This window comes from Phaseolus vulgaris, chromosome 2 (genome assembly GCF_000499845.2).
Source record: "Phaseolus vulgaris cultivar G19833 chromosome 2, P. vulgaris v2.0, whole genome shotgun sequence".
Classification (NCBI taxonomy): domain Eukaryota; kingdom Viridiplantae; phylum Streptophyta; class Magnoliopsida; order Fabales; family Fabaceae; genus Phaseolus; species Phaseolus vulgaris.
In genome coordinates this window covers 49,201,883-49,223,475 of record NC_023758.2, presented here as the reverse complement: position 1 = coordinate 49,223,475, position 21,593 = coordinate 49,201,883, and the positions used below count along the sequence as shown (strand labels likewise).

Sequence of the window (21,593 nt, the reverse complement as noted above, 5' to 3'; positions counted from 1 at the left end):
GGGTTTAGTTGTGAACCAGATAGACAAGCCTATTGTGCAGAGAGGATGCACAAACAACATTAAAATTGATGTGGTATTGCCTATTGTGATAAATATATACCAACAAAAGAATAAGCATATGAAAAAGAATATTTCTTACAATGTATAAATGCTATAAGAATCCAAAGCAGTAAATTAGTGTTAGATGCACAAGGAAAACCAAGAAACCTTGTCCTTGTCAATTGAAGTAAAGAAATGCTTCCACCCACCTCTCCAACATTCACATATTCACTTCTGCCAGTGCAAGTTGCTGCAGAAACATTCACTAACAAAGAACCTACGTTGTTGTAATATGACAATTTGCTATAAGTGGTCCAAAAAATCTAATCAATATAACAATTTTCTTTCTAAATATAGGCTCAAGCTTCAAACTTTTAACTTGTGCTCAATCAAATGCAAAAATTAGTCCATTTATTCATGCTAGATGTCACCATAAAAGAGATGAATATAGGACATAAAGTTTTCAAATTGGTATGGATGTATTATACCTCCTAGAATTGTTACCCCTTGACCTTGGATTTTTTGAAAACCAATACACCACATTGCTGCACCACCCTGTGACATGCATAGGTTCACCATAGCATTTAGTGAGGTCACATATAGTACATAAAAGTTGGACAATACAAAGTAATAAAGTGTTCGTGAATAACAAAATGCTATCAGCAATATCTGTTCTCAAGACGCTCAGAGAATCTAAGAAATAGCAATTGAAGTTTGAATACTTACAATAGAATTTTGTTGTATCAGGTAGTCCCGTGATCTTAAAAGCATAGATGCCCCACCAGCAAAGTTCAGACTTACTTGAGGAAAAACGTTAGTGACACTAAACACAGTACATACAAAAAGGATTTAGAAAAACAGACTATCAAGATGATCCACTTTTTAGAACCCAATTACCAATGGGAAAAATAAAATAAAAAAGAAAGTCCAAAAAAGAGAAGCATAAAATACTCAGTCTAACTTAGTGGTGAATAAGTAACATTGATTTCCCCTGGAAACAACAGTGCGTAAGATTGTAGAATTGTAGTTGTAATCTGCATTAATGAAAATAAGCATTCTTGCCATCAATAATTGATAAACCTCCAACCTAGCAAAAAAACATGCAATGATTAATGATTGCTAATTATTGCATGACGATAAACATTAAAGCAATATATGTTTTAGATAAACTGAATTATTTGAAATTACCTAACTGAAACTCATCGAATTGACTAAAGGATCATAACCCTTTATTAGATTGAGTTTCTCCAAATGATCACTAAGTATGCATGTACTATGCAAAACATCCATAAACTTCTAGGAAGAATGATATGCAGAAATTTATCAAGTAACAACCCTGAAAATACCTTTTTATTTGGTTATCTTATCATGAACTTGGTTTCTTGGTGTCTTGCTCTTAACTTGAGGCTGAGAAACATTAAGCTCCAGTGAGCAGTTGGCATGAAAAACAAAGAATATTATGATTTTTAACATCTAGTAATTTTTCCTTTTGGGTTCCTTCAGCTTCTTTAAGGTTTAACCTTTTTTCAGATAGAAGTGACCAACTAATTACTAAAACAAGTGTTAATCACATTGCTAAGATGTTAATCTTTCTAAAACAAATGTTTATCATCTTCTTCTATCTACTTCAAGTGGAAAAAATTAAAGATAACTCTTTTTTTATTCCTAAAATTGTATATCAAAATGTAAATATGAACTTGTCCTTGTTTATATTAGAGAATCCCAACAAACATTGCATGATTGTTGAAATGTAAATGTCTACAACTTTTAAAATATTGGTATGCATAAATTGAAGCAAAGTGCAACTCTGAAAAGGCTTATGTTAAATACTTTATATTTTTCAATCAATTACTTTAGTCCTTACCACTAGGTGGTACAATTGCAAGATAACATTGTTTTCCTCCAATTCTATAGCTATTAGATTTATTTCATTAAGTCCCTACAAAGGTATACAAGTGTTATTCATTCCATAAAGTGAACATCACAAGCATCTATACAAACAATTATTTTATAACCAACACATACCAACAAATCATTTATACCATCATCACTTGATATGAAAGGAGGAGGCTCAACCGCCACCTCCTCCTCCTCCTCCTCCTCCTTGGAATGTACCTCTTCATCTGCTACCGAATCTTCCTCATTGACTTCCTCATATTGTTCTCCATTTTCATGAGGCTCTCCAGTTTCACTGGATTTTGAATCTTCTTTAGATGATTCATCATTTTCTTGATATTCCTGATGTTGAATGACATTTATTACATTGCAAGTATAAGTACTTTTATAGTGAAAGCATTAGAGCAAGTTTTTTTATGAAAAATGATCACTTTGTAATAATGACATTGATAAATTTTTGTTAACTATAATTCTGAGAAATAAATTGTGAAACAGGTTTTGGAAAAGGGAAAAAAAGATACTTTGGAAGCCAATGCATAGCAAATTAATATCTCTAACTTGTTTAATTAGCAAATAATGTTCAAGAGTTTGCATTTTTACATGTTATAAAACATACTACATACTACATTGAAGGTTTGTTTAGCTCTTGCTCCTTGAGGAAATGGCTTAAGCCTCATTTGCCAAAATGGAATAGACTCACAAGTTTTATTATTATGTTAGAAAGAGATCCTAACAGTTCATTAAAATTCACATACTAACATAAGAATATGTATGACAGACAAGTTTATTCCTAAGGAATTTGTGGATATTTTTTTCTTACCAATCTTTTGTTAACATATCCTGTTTGAGATGCTTCTCTAATGTATTCTTCCATAGTTGCAAGGAAAGAGGGAGGTGACTGTTCATTATATAGTAAAAAAAATTGTTAGATTCTTCTTTTCACAATATCGCACATGGCTTAGTGTAACAAACAAAAGGAACCTGACTCAATGTTGGAAACTGGAAATTCCTAGCAAGTTCCAAGCCCTTGCAATATTCATAGAAGTCAGCAAGATTCTCAGCCTGCATAATGTTCATAAAAAAACATCAACACCTTATAAAGCACAAAACTTGATGCACATTGAACATCAATTAAAATGTGTTTGAAAAAACATTATTGTAAACCTGTTGACCAGCTTTTTTATAAATGTTTAGAGCCTTCACTGTATCATACCTTATCATACCGAAGAACTATAATTTTCACTAGTTAGCACGATTTGAATATCCTATAAAATTATCAAATGGTAAATTAAACTATGATAGGAACTACCATATCCACGAGATTGATGATTCCATCATTGAGTGCACAATACATTTTGAAACTTCCTATCAAACCCTATGACATTGCCCAAAACCAAAAGTAAATGACAAAATGAGACACAAGCAAAAGATGCACAGAAATAATCAATTTTTTCAGGCTCCCATAATGTGTTGAAGATGAATCAGGCTCCCATAATTTTGAATTACAGGAGATGGAATTCTTTAAAAGTAGTAATTTCATTGTGTAATTCACCAAATCAGTGTGATCTTCTTTTATGAGTGGAAGTAATTTGTTCAGTGAATTTGATTCAAGGGTAACATTATCTAATAGCAAGAATCATGCAAATATGAATTTAGACAAAAGTCAGATGCAAATCCCTAAGTTACAGTTTCACTTTGATAATTCCTGTAATAAAGATTGACATTAAAAGATCATTCTAAGTTAATAACATAAAAAACAACTAATTAAAGCAATTGAATTATCCATATAATAGCTCCTTGTTGACAGATAGTAGTTCAACTATGAATACTATGACCACAAGTAAAGGTATTCATCACTATAATCACGTTATTGCAGATGATACTCAAATTGCTATTGTGTTGAGAGTGCAAATATTGAACAATAAAATGCATACCAGGGCCAAAGCATATTGCACTAGATAGTTGCTATAAGAGCATCCTTCAGTTTTATTTATTTTTTCTTTCATTTAACAAAGTGACTATATAACTTAGCCAAATCCAACCATTATAATATTAATCTAATCTAGTTAGTAATGAATCTTACAACTCACGATACGAAACAATTCACAATTCAACTACCATGTTGTGAACTGCATTCAACTTACATCAATCATGTTAGTTGGTAGTTGCTATCATGCTAGTTGGGGGTTTAGATTTATCAGGTACCAATACATCCCCACCCTGCCAAATAACTCTGTGAACTGCATTCAGCTCACTCTTCCATTTATTCTTTGCATGTCATGCAATTTGATTAACTTCTCTGTGATGTAATTCTAAGAAATGCCACATTCCAACTTCAATCAGATGATCATACTTTGTGATTCTGACTAAGGTGGTTGCAATTCAGATTATCTGATCACCCTTGTCAGCTTTATACATTCGCATGGATCAACACAGACATAAATGGGTTTCACATTGCTTTCAGCACTTCTCAAATAGTACAACTATTCTTTTAGTTAATTTCCATCGTATCTGTCTATTCTTACCAATAATCCCCACAGGAACAGATACCGTCATTGAAGTGGTGAAACCGGTTAGAATCCCTTAAGATAATCAATCTTCCAACAATCTTGGATATGTGTCTGATGGCATTATGACAGTCTTGACAAACACGTAAGTTTTTCATGACTCGTATTGGTCTGCCAGCAGGAATAGTCAGAATTCCAAATGCTACAGCCAGTTTCTCACTGTGATACTTGAGCATGTGCTCCTTTTCTTCCTCTTCCACATCATGCAAAACCAATTTTGTTGAAGAAACATACCCGTCACGCCTCATTTTCAAATCTAGCTCTTCTAAGAAGGCATATATTCTATCCTTTTCTGGGTGGAAACAATCCCCAACTGCGAATGTATGAATCTTGTTTTGTACCTCAACCCAACTATATCCAGTTACCTTCTGCACACCAACTTCCTTCATTCTTGATCTCATCTTGCCAACATCAACCCACCTACTAGAAGCCGCATATAGATTTGAAAGAAGGACATACATCCCTGAGTTGTGAGGTTCCATCTTAAAAACCATCTCAGCAGCCTTCTCACCCAGTTCAATGTTACCATGAATCCGGCTTGCACCTAAGAGAGCTCCCCATGATGCGGCACCAGGCTCAAATGGCATTTTTCTCATTAAGTTCTCTGCTTCTTCCAGGCGGCCAGCTCTTCCAAGAAGATCAATCATGCAAGTATAATGTTTTGAACTTGGTGTTACATTGTAATCACTATTCATTGAATAAAAGTATTCAGTTCCCCTGTCTATCAAGCCAGCATGACTACATGCAGATAAAACACCAACCTGAAACATAATTAGAAGAATAAACAGAAAGTTAAAACACAGGAAAGGGTTAACGAAGGCATGCCACTAGTGATTTGTAGAGACAAACAAGATTAACGACTCCTTTGGTTCTTTTTTCGGTAATTAATTATATTTTACAGGGCTAAGAGGAAAGTACTTGAACAACTATTAGTTGAATTGTATTTACAGAAAAAAAAATAAAAATTACTAAAACAAGGAGGTTGTAGTAAAAATGAAGATACCACACAAAGGAGGAAAACTAACAAGTAAAAATGAAGAAACATAATCATCACAATATAAGTAATAGATTAAGAAAATGATAATGTATTACAGTATTATTAACAAGATTAATTTCATATCAAGAGAGATAGCAGGTTCTAGAGTATGAGATACTGAGTACAAAGAAAACATGAGAACGAATGGTCCAAGGGAATTCAAGAGATTTCCACGTCTTCCCAATGCCCAATCTAATTCCAGCCTAAACCTTCCCAAGCTTATACCTCCTAGAAACCAAACTAGATGACATATGAAGTACATGCAAACAATAAGCTCTAAATGAAAAATCTAAATTCTTATGAAATGTAAAGAATGTGTACCATTGTAATCTCATCAGGTTTAACACCTTCTTTCTTCATTGATTCAAATAAAATTAAAGCCTGTCCACCAAATCCATGCCTAGCATAACCAGCTATCATTGTGTTCCAAGAGACGACGTCTTTCTCCTCTATTCCTTCAAACACTTTATTAGCTTCATCTGTGCTGCCACATTTAAAATACATCCCAAGAAGCGCATTTCCCACAAAACAACCAGTCTCAAATCCTGCCTTCACCGCCTGCCCATGAACTTGTCTCCCTAACTCCAAGGCAGCAATATCAGCACATGTGCTCAAAGCACAACTAAAGGTAGACCTATTGGAATTTTCCCCATCTCGTTTCATCTCCACGAACATGTTAAGAGCCTCCTCAAAGTGTTCATTCTGAGTATAGCCAGCAATGATCGCTGCCCAAGATACACAATCGCGCTGAGGCATCACGTCAAACAGTTTTCTAGCTTGAGTTATACCACCATTTTGACAATAGCCAGTAATCATGGTATTCCATGAACTTATATTCCGACAAGGCATTGCCTCAAACAACTCCCTCGCAATGTCCATTTTCTTGTCTTGCACATATCCCGCAAGCATTGCATTGTATGAAATTTCATTTTTTACAGGCATCTCGTCAAAATATTTTCCTGCTTCATCCACCATTCCATTCTGCACATATCCAGAAACCATTGTCGTCCAAGTGAACACGTCCCGAACTGGAGATTCATGGAACAACCTCTTAGCCTGAGACAAATCTCCAACCTGGGCATAACCAGAAATCATAGTGTTCCAGGAGATGGCATCCCTGACAGGCATCTGGTCAAAAATCCGCTTAGCATCACCCAACATGTTTCTCTTCGCATACCCACCCATCAAACAATTCCAAGAAATCAATTCCCAGTCCGATTGGGACTCAAACAGTTGCCGTGCCTCCTCAAGTCTCCCGTTGTGAACATAAGCTGCAAGCAGCCCATTCCAGGAGATGGAATTCCTGTGAGGCATCCTATTAAAAACCTCCCTTGCCTCATCAACAAATCCATTCTGGGCATACCCAGACAACATGGCATTCCAGGATACAACATCCTTTTCAGGCATAAGGTCAAACAACTTGCGGGCTTCCCCGAGCCTGCGGTTCCTGACATACCCAGTGAGCATAACGTTCCAGGAAAACAAGTCCCTCTCAGGCATTTTATCAAACAGGTCCCTTGCGAGGGAGAACCTTGCGTTCCTCAAGTACCCAGATATCATGGCGTTGTAGGAGACAGAGCTGCGGCGAGGCATGGAGTTGAAGACGCGAAGAGCAGAGTCGCAGTAGCCATTGCGCATGTGGGAAGAAATGGCCTTGTTCCATGTCACAATGTCAGGGTCTTTGACTTTGACGGAGTTGGTGGTGGTGGTGGATGAAGATTCGCTGCTTCTGCTTCTGCTTCGTCTTTTACTCCTATAACTATTGGTATGAAGATAACGTGAATTACACATACGCAAGTGCCGCACAACATAGATATGGTTGGTGTGCATTATACTATGCTTCACGCACAGTGTCTTCTTCACCATGCATCGACTTCTTCAACCATCAACAAAACACATGTCACTAATGTTAGCAAAAAGAGGTTTTTTTTCTCTAAACCCTAACGTGCAATTTTTTTTCATATTCCCAAATTGGGCAAATTATTATTTTATTTCTAAAATGGATCAATTGTCCACCACAATGAAAATTTTGATAGAATAAAATCATTAATGATAATTGAAATTTTGAAAAAAATTAAAAATCATGCATAGATTTATGATTTCTAACTAAAATCGTATTCCACATATACAATTTTAATATTAAAATATATTTTAACATATTAAATTTTTTTTAAAAAAAATCGTATATATGAAATAAGATTTCAACCTACGTTTATATATAATAATATATAAAATTAAATAATATTATCTAATCTAGATATATATATATGAAGGATTTTTCACTGTTATAAATTGTTTTCCTATTTTATCATGTTTAATATTTTGTTTTATTAATTTATTTTGGTTATTTGGACATTTTATAATATTAGAAGTTAATAAAACAGTTTTTTAATTTTAAAATTTTATTTTATTTATTCTAACTTAACTGATAAGATAGTGGATTTTTTTTTTCACTAACATAAGAGTGGATAGATTGGTTACTTTTTCTGTTTTAAACTGATATTATTCTTTATTAAATAAGTAATTTTTTAATTTTATTTTTTTTGTTCTCACATAACTAATAGGGAAGTGGAGAGATTGATACCTTAATTTTATTTTATTTGTAGTTAGGGGAGAGATTGATTCTCCAATTTAAAATAGTTACTAGAATCAGTTTTAAATGTAAAACAATTTTTAATTATTTTTCTCTGATTTTATCTCTCTCCTTACTCAAATTTCTTGAAACCAATAGCATAAATTTTATATTTAAATAAATATATACATAATCTATGTCTATATATCTTCTATCTATATATATATATATTCTATATATAAAGGGGATTTCTCAATTTAACTGTTCTCAAATATATTTTTTTCTATTTTATCCTTAAATCAATTTAAAGGGCATTGCGTCATTTCTTATTTTTTTAAAATATTTGAAATAAATGGAGCAACTGCTTTGAATTGAAAAAGGTAATTTATTTTGAGAATTAATTGCATAATGGGAGGAGTGTCTGTTTTATGAGAGAGAAAAAAATTTAAAAAAATATTTGAAATAAATGCAGTAACCGTTTTGAATTGAAAGAGATAATTTATTTTGAGAGAGAAATAAATTTTAAAAATATTTGAAATAAATGGAACAACCGTTTTGAATTGAAAAAGATAATTTATTTTGAAAATAATTGAAAGTGTCTCTTCTAGGACAGAGAAATAAATATTAGGAAACTTGAATAGTAGCCAAATGTGAACAATTTTGAAAAAAATTCATTATTACTGAGCTATTACAAAAGAGTAGTTTCACAGTTACATCCACCACTTCCTGGAGAGTGGTTTTTAACAGTTACATCTACTTCTTTAGGAAAGTATAATTTTCACTTGTTACATCCACTTTCTTTTCTCTTTAATAATTTTTTTTTTCATTTCTCAAGGAAAACTGTACAATTTACTGTAATCAATTGAAATAAAAACTTTATCAATATATATTTTTTGTTATATTAGTTTTAATTTTGTTAATGATAAAATATTTTATATTTATTCAATTCAAGGGAAGGTACAATTTGTACTTATAATTAGTTTAATTTTCGTCATATTTCACACTGTTACCAATAATCCCCACAAGAACAAATACCCTCACTGAAGTGGTGAAATCGATGAGAATCCCTTAAAATTATCAACCTTCCAACAATCTTGGATATGTGTTTGATGGCATTATGACAGTCTTCACACACTCTCAAGTTTTTCATGACACGTATTGGTCTACCAGCAGGTATAGTCAGAATTCCAAATGCTACAGCTATTTTCTCACTGTGATACTTTAGCATATGCTTCTTCTCCTCCTCTTCCACATCATGCAAGACCAATTTAGTTGAAGGAACATACCCTTCTTGTTTCATTTCTAAATCTAACTCTTCTAAGAAAGCATATATTCTACGTTTCTCTGGGTGAAAACAATCCCCAACTGTGAATGTATGAATCTTGTTATGTACCTCAACCCAACTATACCCTGGTGTTTTCTGAACACCAACTTCCCTCATTTTCAATCTAATTTTACTAACATCGACCCATCTTCCTGAAGCTGCATATAAATTTGAAAGAAGAACATACATTCCCGAGTTATGAGGTTCCATCTTGAAAATCATCTCAGCAGCCTTCTCACTTAGTTCCATATTGCCATGAATTCGGCTTGCACCTAATAGAGCTCCCCATGTTGCAACATCTGGCTCAAAAGGCATGTTTCTGATTAAGTTCTGTGCTTCTTCCAGACGACCTGCTCTACCAAGAAGATCCACAGTGCAAGTATAATGATTTGAATTTGGTTTCACACCATAATCCTTATCCATTGAATGAAAATATTCAGTACCCCTGTCTGTCAAGCCATTATGACTGCAAGCCGACAACACACCAACCTGAAATATTATTAGAAGTAGAATGATATTTCTTGTAGAATAGAGTCAAAAGACAAGCTAGTGCATTATAGATAACGCAATAATATTCCTCATTCATAATTGATTTGCCATTTGCTCCTGCGAAAGATAGGGATAACTTTGGAAATGGAAATACCAAATAGAGGAGGGAAACAAATTTGTATTAAAAATGTATCATTCGTATATAGGTTGGATTTATTTCCGTTTAACTTAACACCATATATTATGCCTATGGTATTTTCCTTTTGGACAAATGACAGCAACAAATACACTACTAGGGTGAAAATAGATAGATGATAAGAAAACAACAAGCTTTGTTCCCTTCATGGAAACAGCCTGGATTCAGAGACCCAGGCATTTCCTTAGGAGATGATTAAACTGTGTTAAGTATTAAACTCTGAAACTTTATCAGAAAATTGAGTTATAAATCTGTTTAAGTTAAAAAACAATTAAGTGAAAAGTAAGCAATAATGACAATTATTCACGCATAAGAAGAGCGTAAAATATGTGTACCATGGTAATCTCATCAGGTTTAACCCCGGCTGTGATCATTGATTCAAATACTGTTAAAGCCAGCCTGCCAAATCCATGCCTAGCATAACCAGATAACATTGTGTTCCAAGAGACGATATCTTTACGTTGTATTCCTTGAAACACTTCATAAGCTTCATCTATGCAGCCACATTTACAGTACATTCCAACAAGTGCATTCCCCACTAAACACCCGTTCTCATACCCTGTCTTCACCACCTGTCCATGAACTTGTTTCCCTAACTCCAAAGCAGCTATATGAGCACATGTGCTCAGCGCACAACAAAGGGTGGATCTATTTAAACCTTCTCCATCTCGTTTCATCTCCACAAGCATGTTCATAGCTTCTTCATAGTGACCATTCTGAGCATAACCAGCAATAATAGCTGCCCAAGATACAGAATCACGCTGAGGCATCCTATCAAACAAGTTCCTCGCTTGAGCTACATCACCCTCCTGACAATAACAACTTATCATGATATTCCACGAACCTATATTTGGAAAAGGCATTTCCTCAAACAATTCCCTTGCCATGTCCATTCTCTTGTATTGCACGTAACCAGCAATCATTGCATTGTACGACATCTCTCTTCTCTGTGGCATTTCATTGAAAACTCTCCTCGCTTCATCCAACATTCCATTCTGCACATATGCACACACCATCGCTGTCCACGTGAAAACATCCCTTACTGGAGACTCCTCAAACAATCTCCTAGCCTGTGACAAATCTCCATCCTGAGCATAACCTGAAATCATGGTATTCCAGGAAACTACATCCCTAATAGGCATTTGATCAAAAAGAAGCCTAGCATCACCTAACATGCTTCTCTTCACATACCCACCCATCAAACAATTCCAAGAAATCAATTCCCAGTCTGACTTGGACTCAAACAAGAGACTACCCTCCTCGAGTCTCCCACTCCGAACATATGCTGCAAGCAACCCATTCCAGGAGATGGAATTCTTGTGAGGCATCTTATCAAAAACTTCCCTTGCCTCATCAACGTGCCCACTTCGGACATACCCAGACAGCATGGCATTCCAGGAAACAACATCCTTTTGGGGCATTGAATCAAACAACACGCGGGCATCACGGAGTCTGCGGTTCCTAACATAGCCAGAAAGCATTAGATTCCAGGAAAACAGGTCTTTGGGCATTCTGTCAAACAGGTTCCTTGCAAGGGAGAACTCTGCGTTCCTCAAGTACCCAGATAGCATGGCGTTATAGGAGACATAGTTTCGAAGCGGCATGGTGAAAAAAATTAAGCTTTTTTAATAAAACAATAATATGGCATGCACCAGATAAATCATATCCATACATAATGGTGAAATAAATAAAAAATTATGCAGGAATATCTGTTTAGGTTTAAAGAGGCAATGTAGACAACGTTATAAATAAGTTTGAATACACAATTTCTTAAAACTCATCATTGTGTCTCTCTATAAGTAATGTTGAAGAATTTCTTTTTAATGTAAATGCATAATGACAAATACTAAAAAATAATATATATTTTATTATATCTAAAAGTAAATAATATTTTCTGGTCCAATTCCAACTTCTGCTTCTGATTTTTTAATTTTTTTTTACATCTCATTATTCAAATCATTTTTTACCAGATACAAAACAAAACAATAAATATACCACATAAAACTTAAGTAGTTACATTCTTACTGTGTAGTCAACAAAATTAAAGTGACTAATATTATTTATTATTAACGTATGTAACTTTAAAGATATTTATTTATTTTTCCCATTGGAAAGACTAATATAAATTGAATGTAAAAAATAATGTTAAAAACGTTAAAATATAACTTGTTTTAATTTTTTTTAATACTACTTTGGAGTTATGACATACCCAACTTCTTCTTGATACTAATGTGTAGCACACGTACACTCATAATGGATGAATAAACATTACAATAATAATATAGTATTTTTAAAATAATATTAAAGTATTCAAAATATGGTTTTAGTTTATGTAATTTTATAAATAATAAATGTTTCATACCTCCAATATAATTTTATATCCGTTAAAAATTTAGATCTAAATACATTTTCTTTTAACCAGTCAATACGTGTTCTAAAAACAAAATAAGTTCAAAAACTCCAAACAATATTTCATATGCGAGGATTATTCATAGTCTCAACAACTATATATCATAAACACTAACATGAAAATTGATACAGACACAACAATATGTATAATTTATAAAATGTAAGATACAGGAACACAAATCTATATATTTATAATTATGAATTATATAAAGTGACAATAAAGATTTGTGTGGACATCTTATTCAGTTTTTTTAACAAAAAATTATTTTTCATAGCTGATTCAAAATTATTTGTTTCTAATCTTTATAATCATAATAAAATTTTATACAATAAATTTGAATATCTAAAATTTAATATATTTTTCTTTTTTAAATTTGTATTAGAACCATGCTAAAATTGTCAGAAATTCAATAAATATTTTTTGAATTAAACACTTCACTAATTACGTGTGTTACAAATATTGGACGAGTCGATGTCTAATACATATATTCAATATAAACATACTATTTAAAAGACGTGTAGCAACCTCATAAGTCACACACTTGATGTGGAACAAAAATATGAAATAATTTACATAAATAAAGTTTTAAAATTTGATTATAAAAAGGAGAAGAAGAGGAGGAATGGAGGGAAGGAGCAGTTTAAATATGCAAAGCTCCTTTTCCGATGTCATGAAAATTTTGAGCGGTGGAGTTTGTGGGACCGTCTGCGTTTGAAAATTGAATCCACAAAGTTAGAACTGAAACTCAAGAAAAGCACCAAAATTTAATGCAAACAATAAACAATCACCACTACCCAAATCACTTCTTCTCCTTCAGTTTCACCAAAATTCAAAATTTCACAGAGAAACACCAATGGGGTGCGTTTCTTCCAATCTCCTCAACCAAGACGATGAATTCACCCAACTCGGTTCCTCCGCCTTGGGCCACCACATCGTCTCCCTCACCTCCACCACCTACGGCCTTCTCACCCTCGACCCACCGCACACCACCACCCCCACCACCCCTCCTTCACGTTTCACCCTAGCCTCTCTCTTCCCCTCCGACCCAAACTCCGAACCCAAGTCCCTCTGGTCCGAACCCAGACCCTTCCGATCCGAACCCGAGATCATCAACTCCTGGGAACTCATGTCGGGTCTCGACGCCGAAAGCTTCCGTTTTTCCAAGGAAAACGCCAACCCTAACCTCCTCACCCCGACCAAACCCGGTCCAACGCCACCGAACCGGTTCGACCGGATATGCCCCCCCAGAGGCGAAAACCGCGTGGTGATCTACACGACGACGTTGCGGGGCGTGCGGAAAACGTTCGAGGCGTGCAACGCCGTGCGCGCGGCGTTCGAGGCCCTCGGCGTGGCCGTCTGCGAGCGTGACGTGTCGATGGACAGCGGCTTCCGAGAGGAGCTTCGAGGGCTGCTGAAGGGGAAGCAGAGAGAAGCGGTGGTTCCTCCGAGAGTGTTCGTGAAGGGCCTCTACATCGGCGGCGCCGAGGAGATGCTTAGGGTCGCCGAAGATGGTGTTCTCGGCGAGCTGCTGAAGGGGTTGCCGAAGAAGAAGGTTGGTGCGGTTTGTGAGGGTTGTGGGGACATGAGGTTCTTGCCCTGTTTCAACTGTAATGGGAGTTGCAAGAGTGTTGTTAAGGAGGAGGGAAGGGTTTTTGTTGTTAAGTGTCTTCATTGCAATGAAAATGGCTTGGTCTTGTGCCCTCTTTGTTCTTGATCACTTTCCTCCATAATAACATTACTCACTTCTTCTTTCTCAATTCATCTCCAATGCAATCAAAATGGAATTGCAGAAAAAACAGAGACATGGTCACAATTCTAGCATTCCATGTGTACAAGGAAATTTTCTTTTTAATGTTGTCCCAGTTATAGAACTAACAAGTTATTGAAATGAATAATTCAAAAAATGTTATGTTGTGGGAGAAATCTCTGTATGTACAAAAGTCCTTCTCTGATACTACTATTTATAAAGCAGAGAAAATAAGGTTTTGTTTATGTTGTGTTTTCATTGCTCTGTTTTTCAATTACCTCTTATATAAAACAGAGAAAATAAGATTTCTTTATGTTCTGTTTTCATTGCTCTGTTTATCGTTTACCTCTTATATGTGCGGGTATTTATAATTTCACTTTTTTACATTGGTAAGTGTTTGGTCTTGAATTTCACTTTTTGTACATTTGGTCTTGAATTTCAATAAAAGCGATATCGAAATAAAGAATTAAAAATTCATCTATGTGTCTCCATTTTGTATCTCGCTTTTTCTCTATCATTGGACAATGTAATTCAACTTTTTTTTCTTCCTTTTTTAGGTTTGTAATTTACTTATATTTGATATACGAGAAAAATTTTAATAATAATTTTTTGACGGATGTATTAGGTGTTGAAATTCATGAAAATTGATAAGAACTAAGGAGTCAAATTGAAGTATTATAAAGTTATAAGAGTGATGACTTAGAAAAAAAATACATGATATTAGTTTGATGATCTTATAGCAAAAGTTGGGATGAAATTTTGATAGAGGAAATGTGAGCTATACTTTTCACAACTCTTATTCTTATAGAGTAGGTTTTAATGTAAGACTCCAAGAATAGTTAATAGTGTTTTATTGATCTCTTGAATTAGAAGAGGAGGTAACAATGAAGGAAATTATGTTTATTTGAACTAACACATCAAATTAAATTATATGCATTTGAATTTAATCTAACACATTAAGCAACACATTTACAATGTCATGTTTTTACGAGTGAATAGGAAATATTATTGAGAATATTTATCAATGTACCAAATTTTTAAATAAAGCATGATGGAGTGGTGGATTCACCTATGATAAAGAGAGATTATTTGAAAATTCAGTCAAGATTCTTACGTGAACCAAGCTATGTTGTGAAGGAAAACACATGAAGGAAAAAGTTAAAATAAGTTCAAGTGAAACTCGTATTTCACATTGGCGAGCTCAAGTTGAACTCGTGGTCCCCCCATTGGCTTGTTCTATTTGATGACACAAAGTTGAATTGGATCGTTCAATTTGATGATAGAGCTCACTTGGCTCATTCAATTTGATGACACAACTAATCGAGTGAAAACACACTTCATTGAAAGCATGAATTGAGTGAAAACACACTTCACCAATTACATAAAGAGTACAAATAACTTCAATGAAAATAGATGACTACACTATATAGAGCAAATTGAATGTCCCGAAAAACTTATTAAATTATTTTTAATAATTTAAAAGTCAAAGTAACTATGTTATATATATATATATATAAAACTTAAAACAAATAAAAATAAAATATAAAGATATTATAGATTACATAATTTAATTTTTTTCTTAATCTAACCATAATACAACACAATACAACACTTACACGAGAGTGACAATACCACAAATGACTAAAGTAACAATGAACAAAGACATAATTTAATCTTTTAACCACTCTAAAATAGCTACATAAGAAACTATAGGGTAGATAAAGAATGAGCATTAATTAATAAATTTAACACGAAACTATAGGGGTAGATAAAGAATGAGCATTAATTAATAAGCTTAAAGTGAAAGTTGGTTTTGGTGGACCATAATTTTAATTTTGACATTCCTTCTTATCTTTTACTTTTAATACATATATAAATTTTACGATTCCATTTTTTTTCATAGAATTCCTCATTTAAATTTACTTAACCTAATTGGTCCAAAAATATGACACTTTATTGTTGAATGGTAATTTTCAAAGTATTTACTTTAATTTAATTATAAACCATAATTTTAAGTGAACGACATAAAGCTCATAAACTAAAATGAATTTGGGTATAAATTATTTTCCTTCTTAAAGTGAATCGCAATTTTAATATATATTTTTTTAAATAATGTAATTTAAAACCACTTCCCAACACATACTTAATTATAAAAAAAAGTAATTGTTCGTAAGACATTGCCGACATGACAGTGTCTAAAGACAAAAATACCCTTTTCCTTTATTAAAATACCCCGACATTCCTCAGAAACTGCCCTCACATTAATTATATAAATTATGCATTTTGAAATCATTAATTTTTTTGAAACGTTTCTAGAATATGAATTTGGAATTTTTCAGATAATAATTATATATTGATATTCCAACAAAACTATAAAATAAATTGATATTTATTATTTTTCCTTTTTCTTTATAGTTACAAATATTTTTTTTTCAAGTAATTGTTTCGAAAAGACCATTTTCCTTTCTAAGAGGAGTAAGATTTTGAAATGTGATTTTTTTTCCATTCCATTATAATAAAAAAGTAAGTGTGGGGTACAAAAATCAATTGGCATTTGTTGGATGATATTATTTAGGCCCAAATTGATCCCACATTTGAGTATCTCCTCACAAAATTCAACACATCATCAATGCTTGAATACCCTTTCCAAGGAGGATGGTTAGAAACAGATTCCTATATTTATTTAAATTCACACATTCTAAAGCATGTCTAATTAATATCAATTTTAGGGTTAAATATATTTTTGTTTGTTTTGTCGTTATAATACAAAATTGTGTTTTTTTTAAGTAGTTTAAACTTTAATCTATAGTATGAAAATGATTATAATGATTGTTATTTTTTTTATAAAAACTTTCATATTAAACAACTTGACATCTGAATTAGTCTGACACATCAAGTAATAACAATCATCTGTCATCAAATGAAAAAAAAATATTATTAAAAGAAAAAAAATAATAGAAAAAAAATACACAAGAAAATATGAGGACTATATCAAAATTCATATATTTTGTTAATTTTTTTAAAAGAATTTTATTATTTTGATTTCATAACTATTTTCCATGAATTGATGAAGTGAAATCTCAAATTAAATCAATTACACATAAAAAAAAACTCACTCCAATCATTTTTATAGTACAAACATCTAGATAAAAAAGACTCACTCCAATTATTTTTATACTACAAACATCTAGATGGTGTAAAGTTCGAATCAATAACAAAAAATTAATTTCGTGTTATAGTATGGAACGAAAAAACATATTTAACCATTAATTTTAAATGTGCTAAATAATAATCAAATTATTACCTTGATTATCTTAGTATGTGTTATTTAGGGTATGAGAAAAGTTTTGTTGACACTATAAATAATAAATAACTTACATTTAATATTGCTTTTAATAATATAATAATATTTTGAAATTAAAAAATAAAAAATATTAATTTATTAAAATGTGAAGTGTATGTTTTACTATAGAGAGGGTGTTAATATATCACACCTAGTATTTATTACCCCATGTTGTTAAAGTGGTGATGCATGGTTTGAGACAAGAAAACAGAGAGAATTGACAAGAGATGAAGATGATGGTGGAGACATATATGATAAATCACCCGTGAAACATACAACTGTCCAAAAATAATGCCACCACAACACCCATTTTTGTCCCTCCAAAACCAACCACTGGTAGCTATCAGCACATGCATATGCAGACCCACCAAAATCAAATCATGAATTTTGTACCAAACACATTCACCCAATTCAATTAACACTCCTAAGCACAAAGCACGGATTCAAATTTACAAATTCCATGTCTGGGTGCATTTGAGTTAGGTGGATAATTATAATACACTGAAATAATGCATTCCTAGTAATAACAAAGAGAGAAAAATTGATGCTTGGAGGTAGCTTGAACAAGATTCATCTGACATTTCAGATGAATCAACAGCAAGAGGCATTCCATCACTGTTTAGAGTGCATGATTGTGGGTCAGACCCTTCAGTGCTCAACATCAGAGCTCGAAGAACCCCAGAAACTGTGTGCATGTAAGCTGTTCGATTCTTTGCCATAAGCCATGTTAGACCCATCAGTTCACAGTCTTTGTTGTGGATCTTGCTGGTCCTGTCTTCTGACTTGCTTGAATTTGAAGACTTCTTTCTAAGCTGCAACAACCAAAGCCTTGTTAAGTCACAGTCTTTTATTATATTGCTGTAACACTAAAACAAGGGTCAAGCTGCACATCAATGCTATCTATTACCAACTATTTATTTAGCTTAGAATGGTGTGGTTTCAATACATAGGATTGTGTGAAGATTGTAATGGTGGGACATTATGCTATGATTCACTTGTTTTTTGTGAAGCAACAACCCTGAACAATATTCAGAGCATCTTAAATGAAGTCCAAGTTTTTTATATAATGAATTTAAGATTCTGAAACAATGCATGGGATTTTATACGTGGAAAAATAGGCACAAGCAACATGCTAAATCAAATCAGAAGCAGGCACGATAAATCCAAATATGGCTACAAATATTAAATCAGCTAATGGCAGTATCTATGGATTAAGCAGGAAATGTGTCAGGAAATGTGCAAATGCTTCAGAAGAATGAGCAGGACAATCAGATCTCAGTTTTACTCATCGCAGTCAATTTACTAGATACATGTCTCTACGCTTAAACCATCATTAATGCCCCGTGACAAGAACACTAAATTCACTGCAATGTTTCTTGCATTTAAGAGACGAAACTTTTCTCGTGAACAACAGCTTGTTTTACACGACAGAACTAGTTTTAATGCTAAGTGCTGGTAGCACAAATGTGTAGACATCAAGAATGTCAAAACTTCAATTTATTTTGAAGACAATATAGGGACATCACATGTGCTTAATCTATTATGGGTACACATGATTTGACAACATTCGAATCATTTTCTGTAAACGTTCGTGAGCTACACTAATCCAAAGCCCTGCAAAGCAGAGTGCCAATCAAAACAACACTAACTGCTATCTAAAGTAAAGGGGAAAAAAAAGTTCCCAATCATCAAGCATGAAGATGAAAGATTTAATTGAGATGAAACCTTGATCAGCTTCATCATCATATTTGAAGATATAAGGTCTATCCATCACATCCCACATGAACAATGCTAAAAGAACACTGCCCAAAACAAAATATGAAGGAAGTGGCTGAAAACTTACTGAATAGAGACTGTGCAAGCACTTGGAGCACCCTCCTAGGCCGGGAAACTTATTGACATTGGTGCTGCTACTCAAGCAATCTTTTTCCAATCTTTTAACACTTTCATCCACCACAAGACCCCCACTTGGAGTAACTGAAAAAGACTCGGTGCAGGTCAAAGGGTGCAGCCTAATGCCGCAGTAGCAATACACCACATCACAGGTCTCATTAGGCTGAACAAGGTGGATTCCTCTAACTTTCAAGGCCTTCCCCAAGTCACTCACACATGTTTCTGAATCATCAGGCAACAAGGGCATGTCATAGGATGTGGTATGGCCTTGTGAAGAACGTTCATGTTGCATTCCACCACTAAGGGCAGTGGCTGAGTAAGCAGAATAGAGCCAGGCAGCCAGCACAGGACAGCATCTGCTACGGTGGAGGTCCTTATCTGCAGCATCTTTGCTGGAGCCACATGCGCTCTTTATCCCTTCATAGTGCTCATCCGAGAGGTTGAGAGGGCACCCTTCAACATCAGCTTGTTCCGGGAATGCAGGGATTGTGCCTGTTGAAGAAGGGTGTGGGATGATAGGGTGAAGTGAAGCTGAAGCAGCAGCATCAGGATCAGAGAGAGCAAGGTAGGAGGGGAAGAGAGTGAGGAGGAAGAAAAGGGTGTTGAAGAATGGCGATTTTGGAGGAGGTAGTGTCAGTGTCATAGTGAGTTTAAGAGGGTCTAACACACTGAATTCAGAAGAGAAAGGGAAAAGAAGGGTGTGGAGTGAATGTGGATGTGGTTGGTCTCTTGTTTCTGTTCTCTCACCATAAAGAAGAGAATATTAGGATGTTAAGGACGTGGTAGACTCTGTTGGGTCAGAACTCACAAGCTAGGAAAGGTAAAGGGAAATAAAGAGGGCAAAAAGGATAGTGGGGTAGAGCTAAGTTTGGCTCTATGCTACCCCATTTAGATCTGATACCAACTTATTCTGCTAATTTACCTCATTTACCTCTACAAACTTTCTTATAGGGATTAGCACGTACCTTCATCATGACATCATTCGTGTGGGAAAAATGAGTTTGATTGAGATTAGGTGTAGGTAGTAGGTGTTTCATCGTTTTAGAATTTTCACTCTGCTCATTTTCTATTTTCTTGTCACTTTTTTTAATCTATCTCGTGGTAAGTATTTTCACAGAAACATAAATATGTTATAATAAGATAAAATTATAATTAACAGCAAATAAAACACTCTCTGATTTTAAATCTGTCATGGTGTTTTCAGATATTTTATTATCATTATATAAATATGTTAAGAATGAGTTAATACGTGGAATTGTGTGTAGATGAGAAGGGTTAAAGTAGAGATTTGTTGTGATATTCTGTATTGTACAGCAAAGACCGACGATGAGATCAAAAAGGTACCAAGTGCAAAAGTCTAATTGAGTCTAAAGTTTAATTGAGTATTATAAATAGATGATAAAATTGATTCTGACTTTATCATAGGAGAGTTGATACTGAGATCAGAGGGTGAGAGTTCAAGTTGATCTAGTCCAATAAGTGAAGATCCATAACCTACATCCAAGTCCAAACTTAGACCAGTGAACAACATAGTCGAAAGCCCAAACTCAAATCAGTGAACAGGGTAGCCGAAAGTCCAAACCCAAATTAGAAGACTATGAAGCTGACAAGTCCAGAAGAGAAGAAGTTATCTGTAAACCCAAACCCAAATTAGTGAACAACGTACTCGAAATCTAAACCCGAATTAGAAGACCGTGAAGCCGACAAGTCCAGAAAATCAGAGTTATTTGTTTCTAGATTTTGTAAGAACATATTCTATTTCTTAATATTTTTGTTTAAAGTCCTACACCTAATTATGAAAAACAATTATGTGGTGTCCTGACTAATCATCTATGATTAGCATGTTGAACTTGATAACAGTGTTGTATTCTCCAAGTCTTGACAGCAACTTGTGTTTTCATGTGACAAATTATTGGATGTGCAAAGTTAAACAATATACGGCAAAGTTCAATACTTTTGTTTTTGCTGCTAGGATTAGATGATGATTGATGAACTAATGAAATATTTGTTTGGAAGTATTTCAAAAGTAATAAGAGTCCTGAGGGTAAGTCTTACATTATTCAGAACTAGATTTCTAACAT

The 21,593-nt window shown here is 33.9% G+C and overlaps 5 protein-coding genes across 6 annotated transcripts; 1 reads left to right on the top strand and 4 right to left on the bottom strand.

Moving 5' to 3' along the window:
• Window positions 1–46: 46 nt before the first annotated feature.
• Window positions 47–4,240, bottom strand: LOC137813023 (uncharacterized). 2 transcript variants are annotated; one of them, XM_068615299.1, is made up of 8 exons: window positions 4,080–4,240; window positions 2,917–2,997; window positions 2,756–2,833; window positions 2,082–2,277; window positions 1,001–1,073; window positions 766–862; window positions 528–594; window positions 47–316 (listed from the first exon to the last, which is right to left on the bottom strand). In XM_068615299.1, exons 1-8 carry the CDS (start codon window positions 4,086–4,088, stop codon window positions 81–83), a joined length of 837 nt encoding a protein of 278 aa, XP_068471400.1. In that variant the 5' UTR covers window positions 4,089–4,240; the 3' UTR covers window positions 47–80. The 2 variants fall into 2 exon arrangements, with proteins under 2 accessions (XP_068471400.1, XP_068471401.1); XM_068615300.1 differs by having other exon boundaries at window positions 2,922–2,997; window positions 4,080–4,159.
• A 216-nt stretch (window positions 4,241–4,456) lies between these two features.
• On the bottom strand, window positions 4,457–7,500 carry LOC137813022 (pentatricopeptide repeat-containing protein At4g02750-like). The gene is made up of 2 exons (XM_068615298.1): window positions 5,860–7,500; window positions 4,457–5,263 (listed from the first exon to the last, which is right to left on the bottom strand). The coding sequence occupies exons 1-2, from the start codon at window positions 7,402–7,404 to the stop codon at window positions 4,457–4,459; spliced, it is 2,352 nt and encodes a 783-aa protein (XP_068471399.1). The 5' UTR covers window positions 7,405–7,500.
• A 1,573-nt stretch (window positions 7,501–9,073) lies between these two features.
• On the bottom strand, window positions 9,074–11,891 carry LOC137813021 (pentatricopeptide repeat-containing protein At4g02750-like). Its single transcript, XM_068615297.1, has 2 exons — window positions 10,455–11,891; window positions 9,074–9,923 (listed from the first exon to the last, which is right to left on the bottom strand). Exons 1-2 carry the CDS (start codon window positions 11,721–11,723, stop codon window positions 9,117–9,119), a joined length of 2,076 nt encoding a protein of 691 aa, XP_068471398.1. The 5' UTR covers window positions 11,724–11,891; the 3' UTR covers window positions 9,074–9,116.
• Window positions 11,892–13,152: 1,261 nt separating this feature from the next.
• On the top strand, window positions 13,153–14,452 carry LOC137813020 (uncharacterized protein At5g39865-like). The gene has a single exon (XM_068615295.1). The coding sequence runs from the start codon at window positions 13,383–13,385 to the stop codon at window positions 14,241–14,243; it is 861 nt and encodes a 286-aa protein (XP_068471396.1). The 5' UTR covers window positions 13,153–13,382; the 3' UTR covers window positions 14,244–14,452.
• A 3,395-nt stretch (window positions 14,453–17,847) lies between these two features.
• On the bottom strand, window positions 17,848–20,318 carry LOC137813018 (uncharacterized GPI-anchored protein At4g28100-like). Its single transcript, XM_068615293.1, has 2 exons — window positions 19,463–20,318; window positions 17,848–18,431 (listed from the first exon to the last, which is right to left on the bottom strand). The coding sequence occupies exons 1-2, from the start codon at window positions 20,153–20,155 to the stop codon at window positions 18,111–18,113; spliced, it is 1,014 nt and encodes a 337-aa protein (XP_068471394.1). The 5' UTR covers window positions 20,156–20,318; the 3' UTR covers window positions 17,848–18,110.
• Window positions 20,319–21,593: the final 1,275 nt, after the last annotated feature.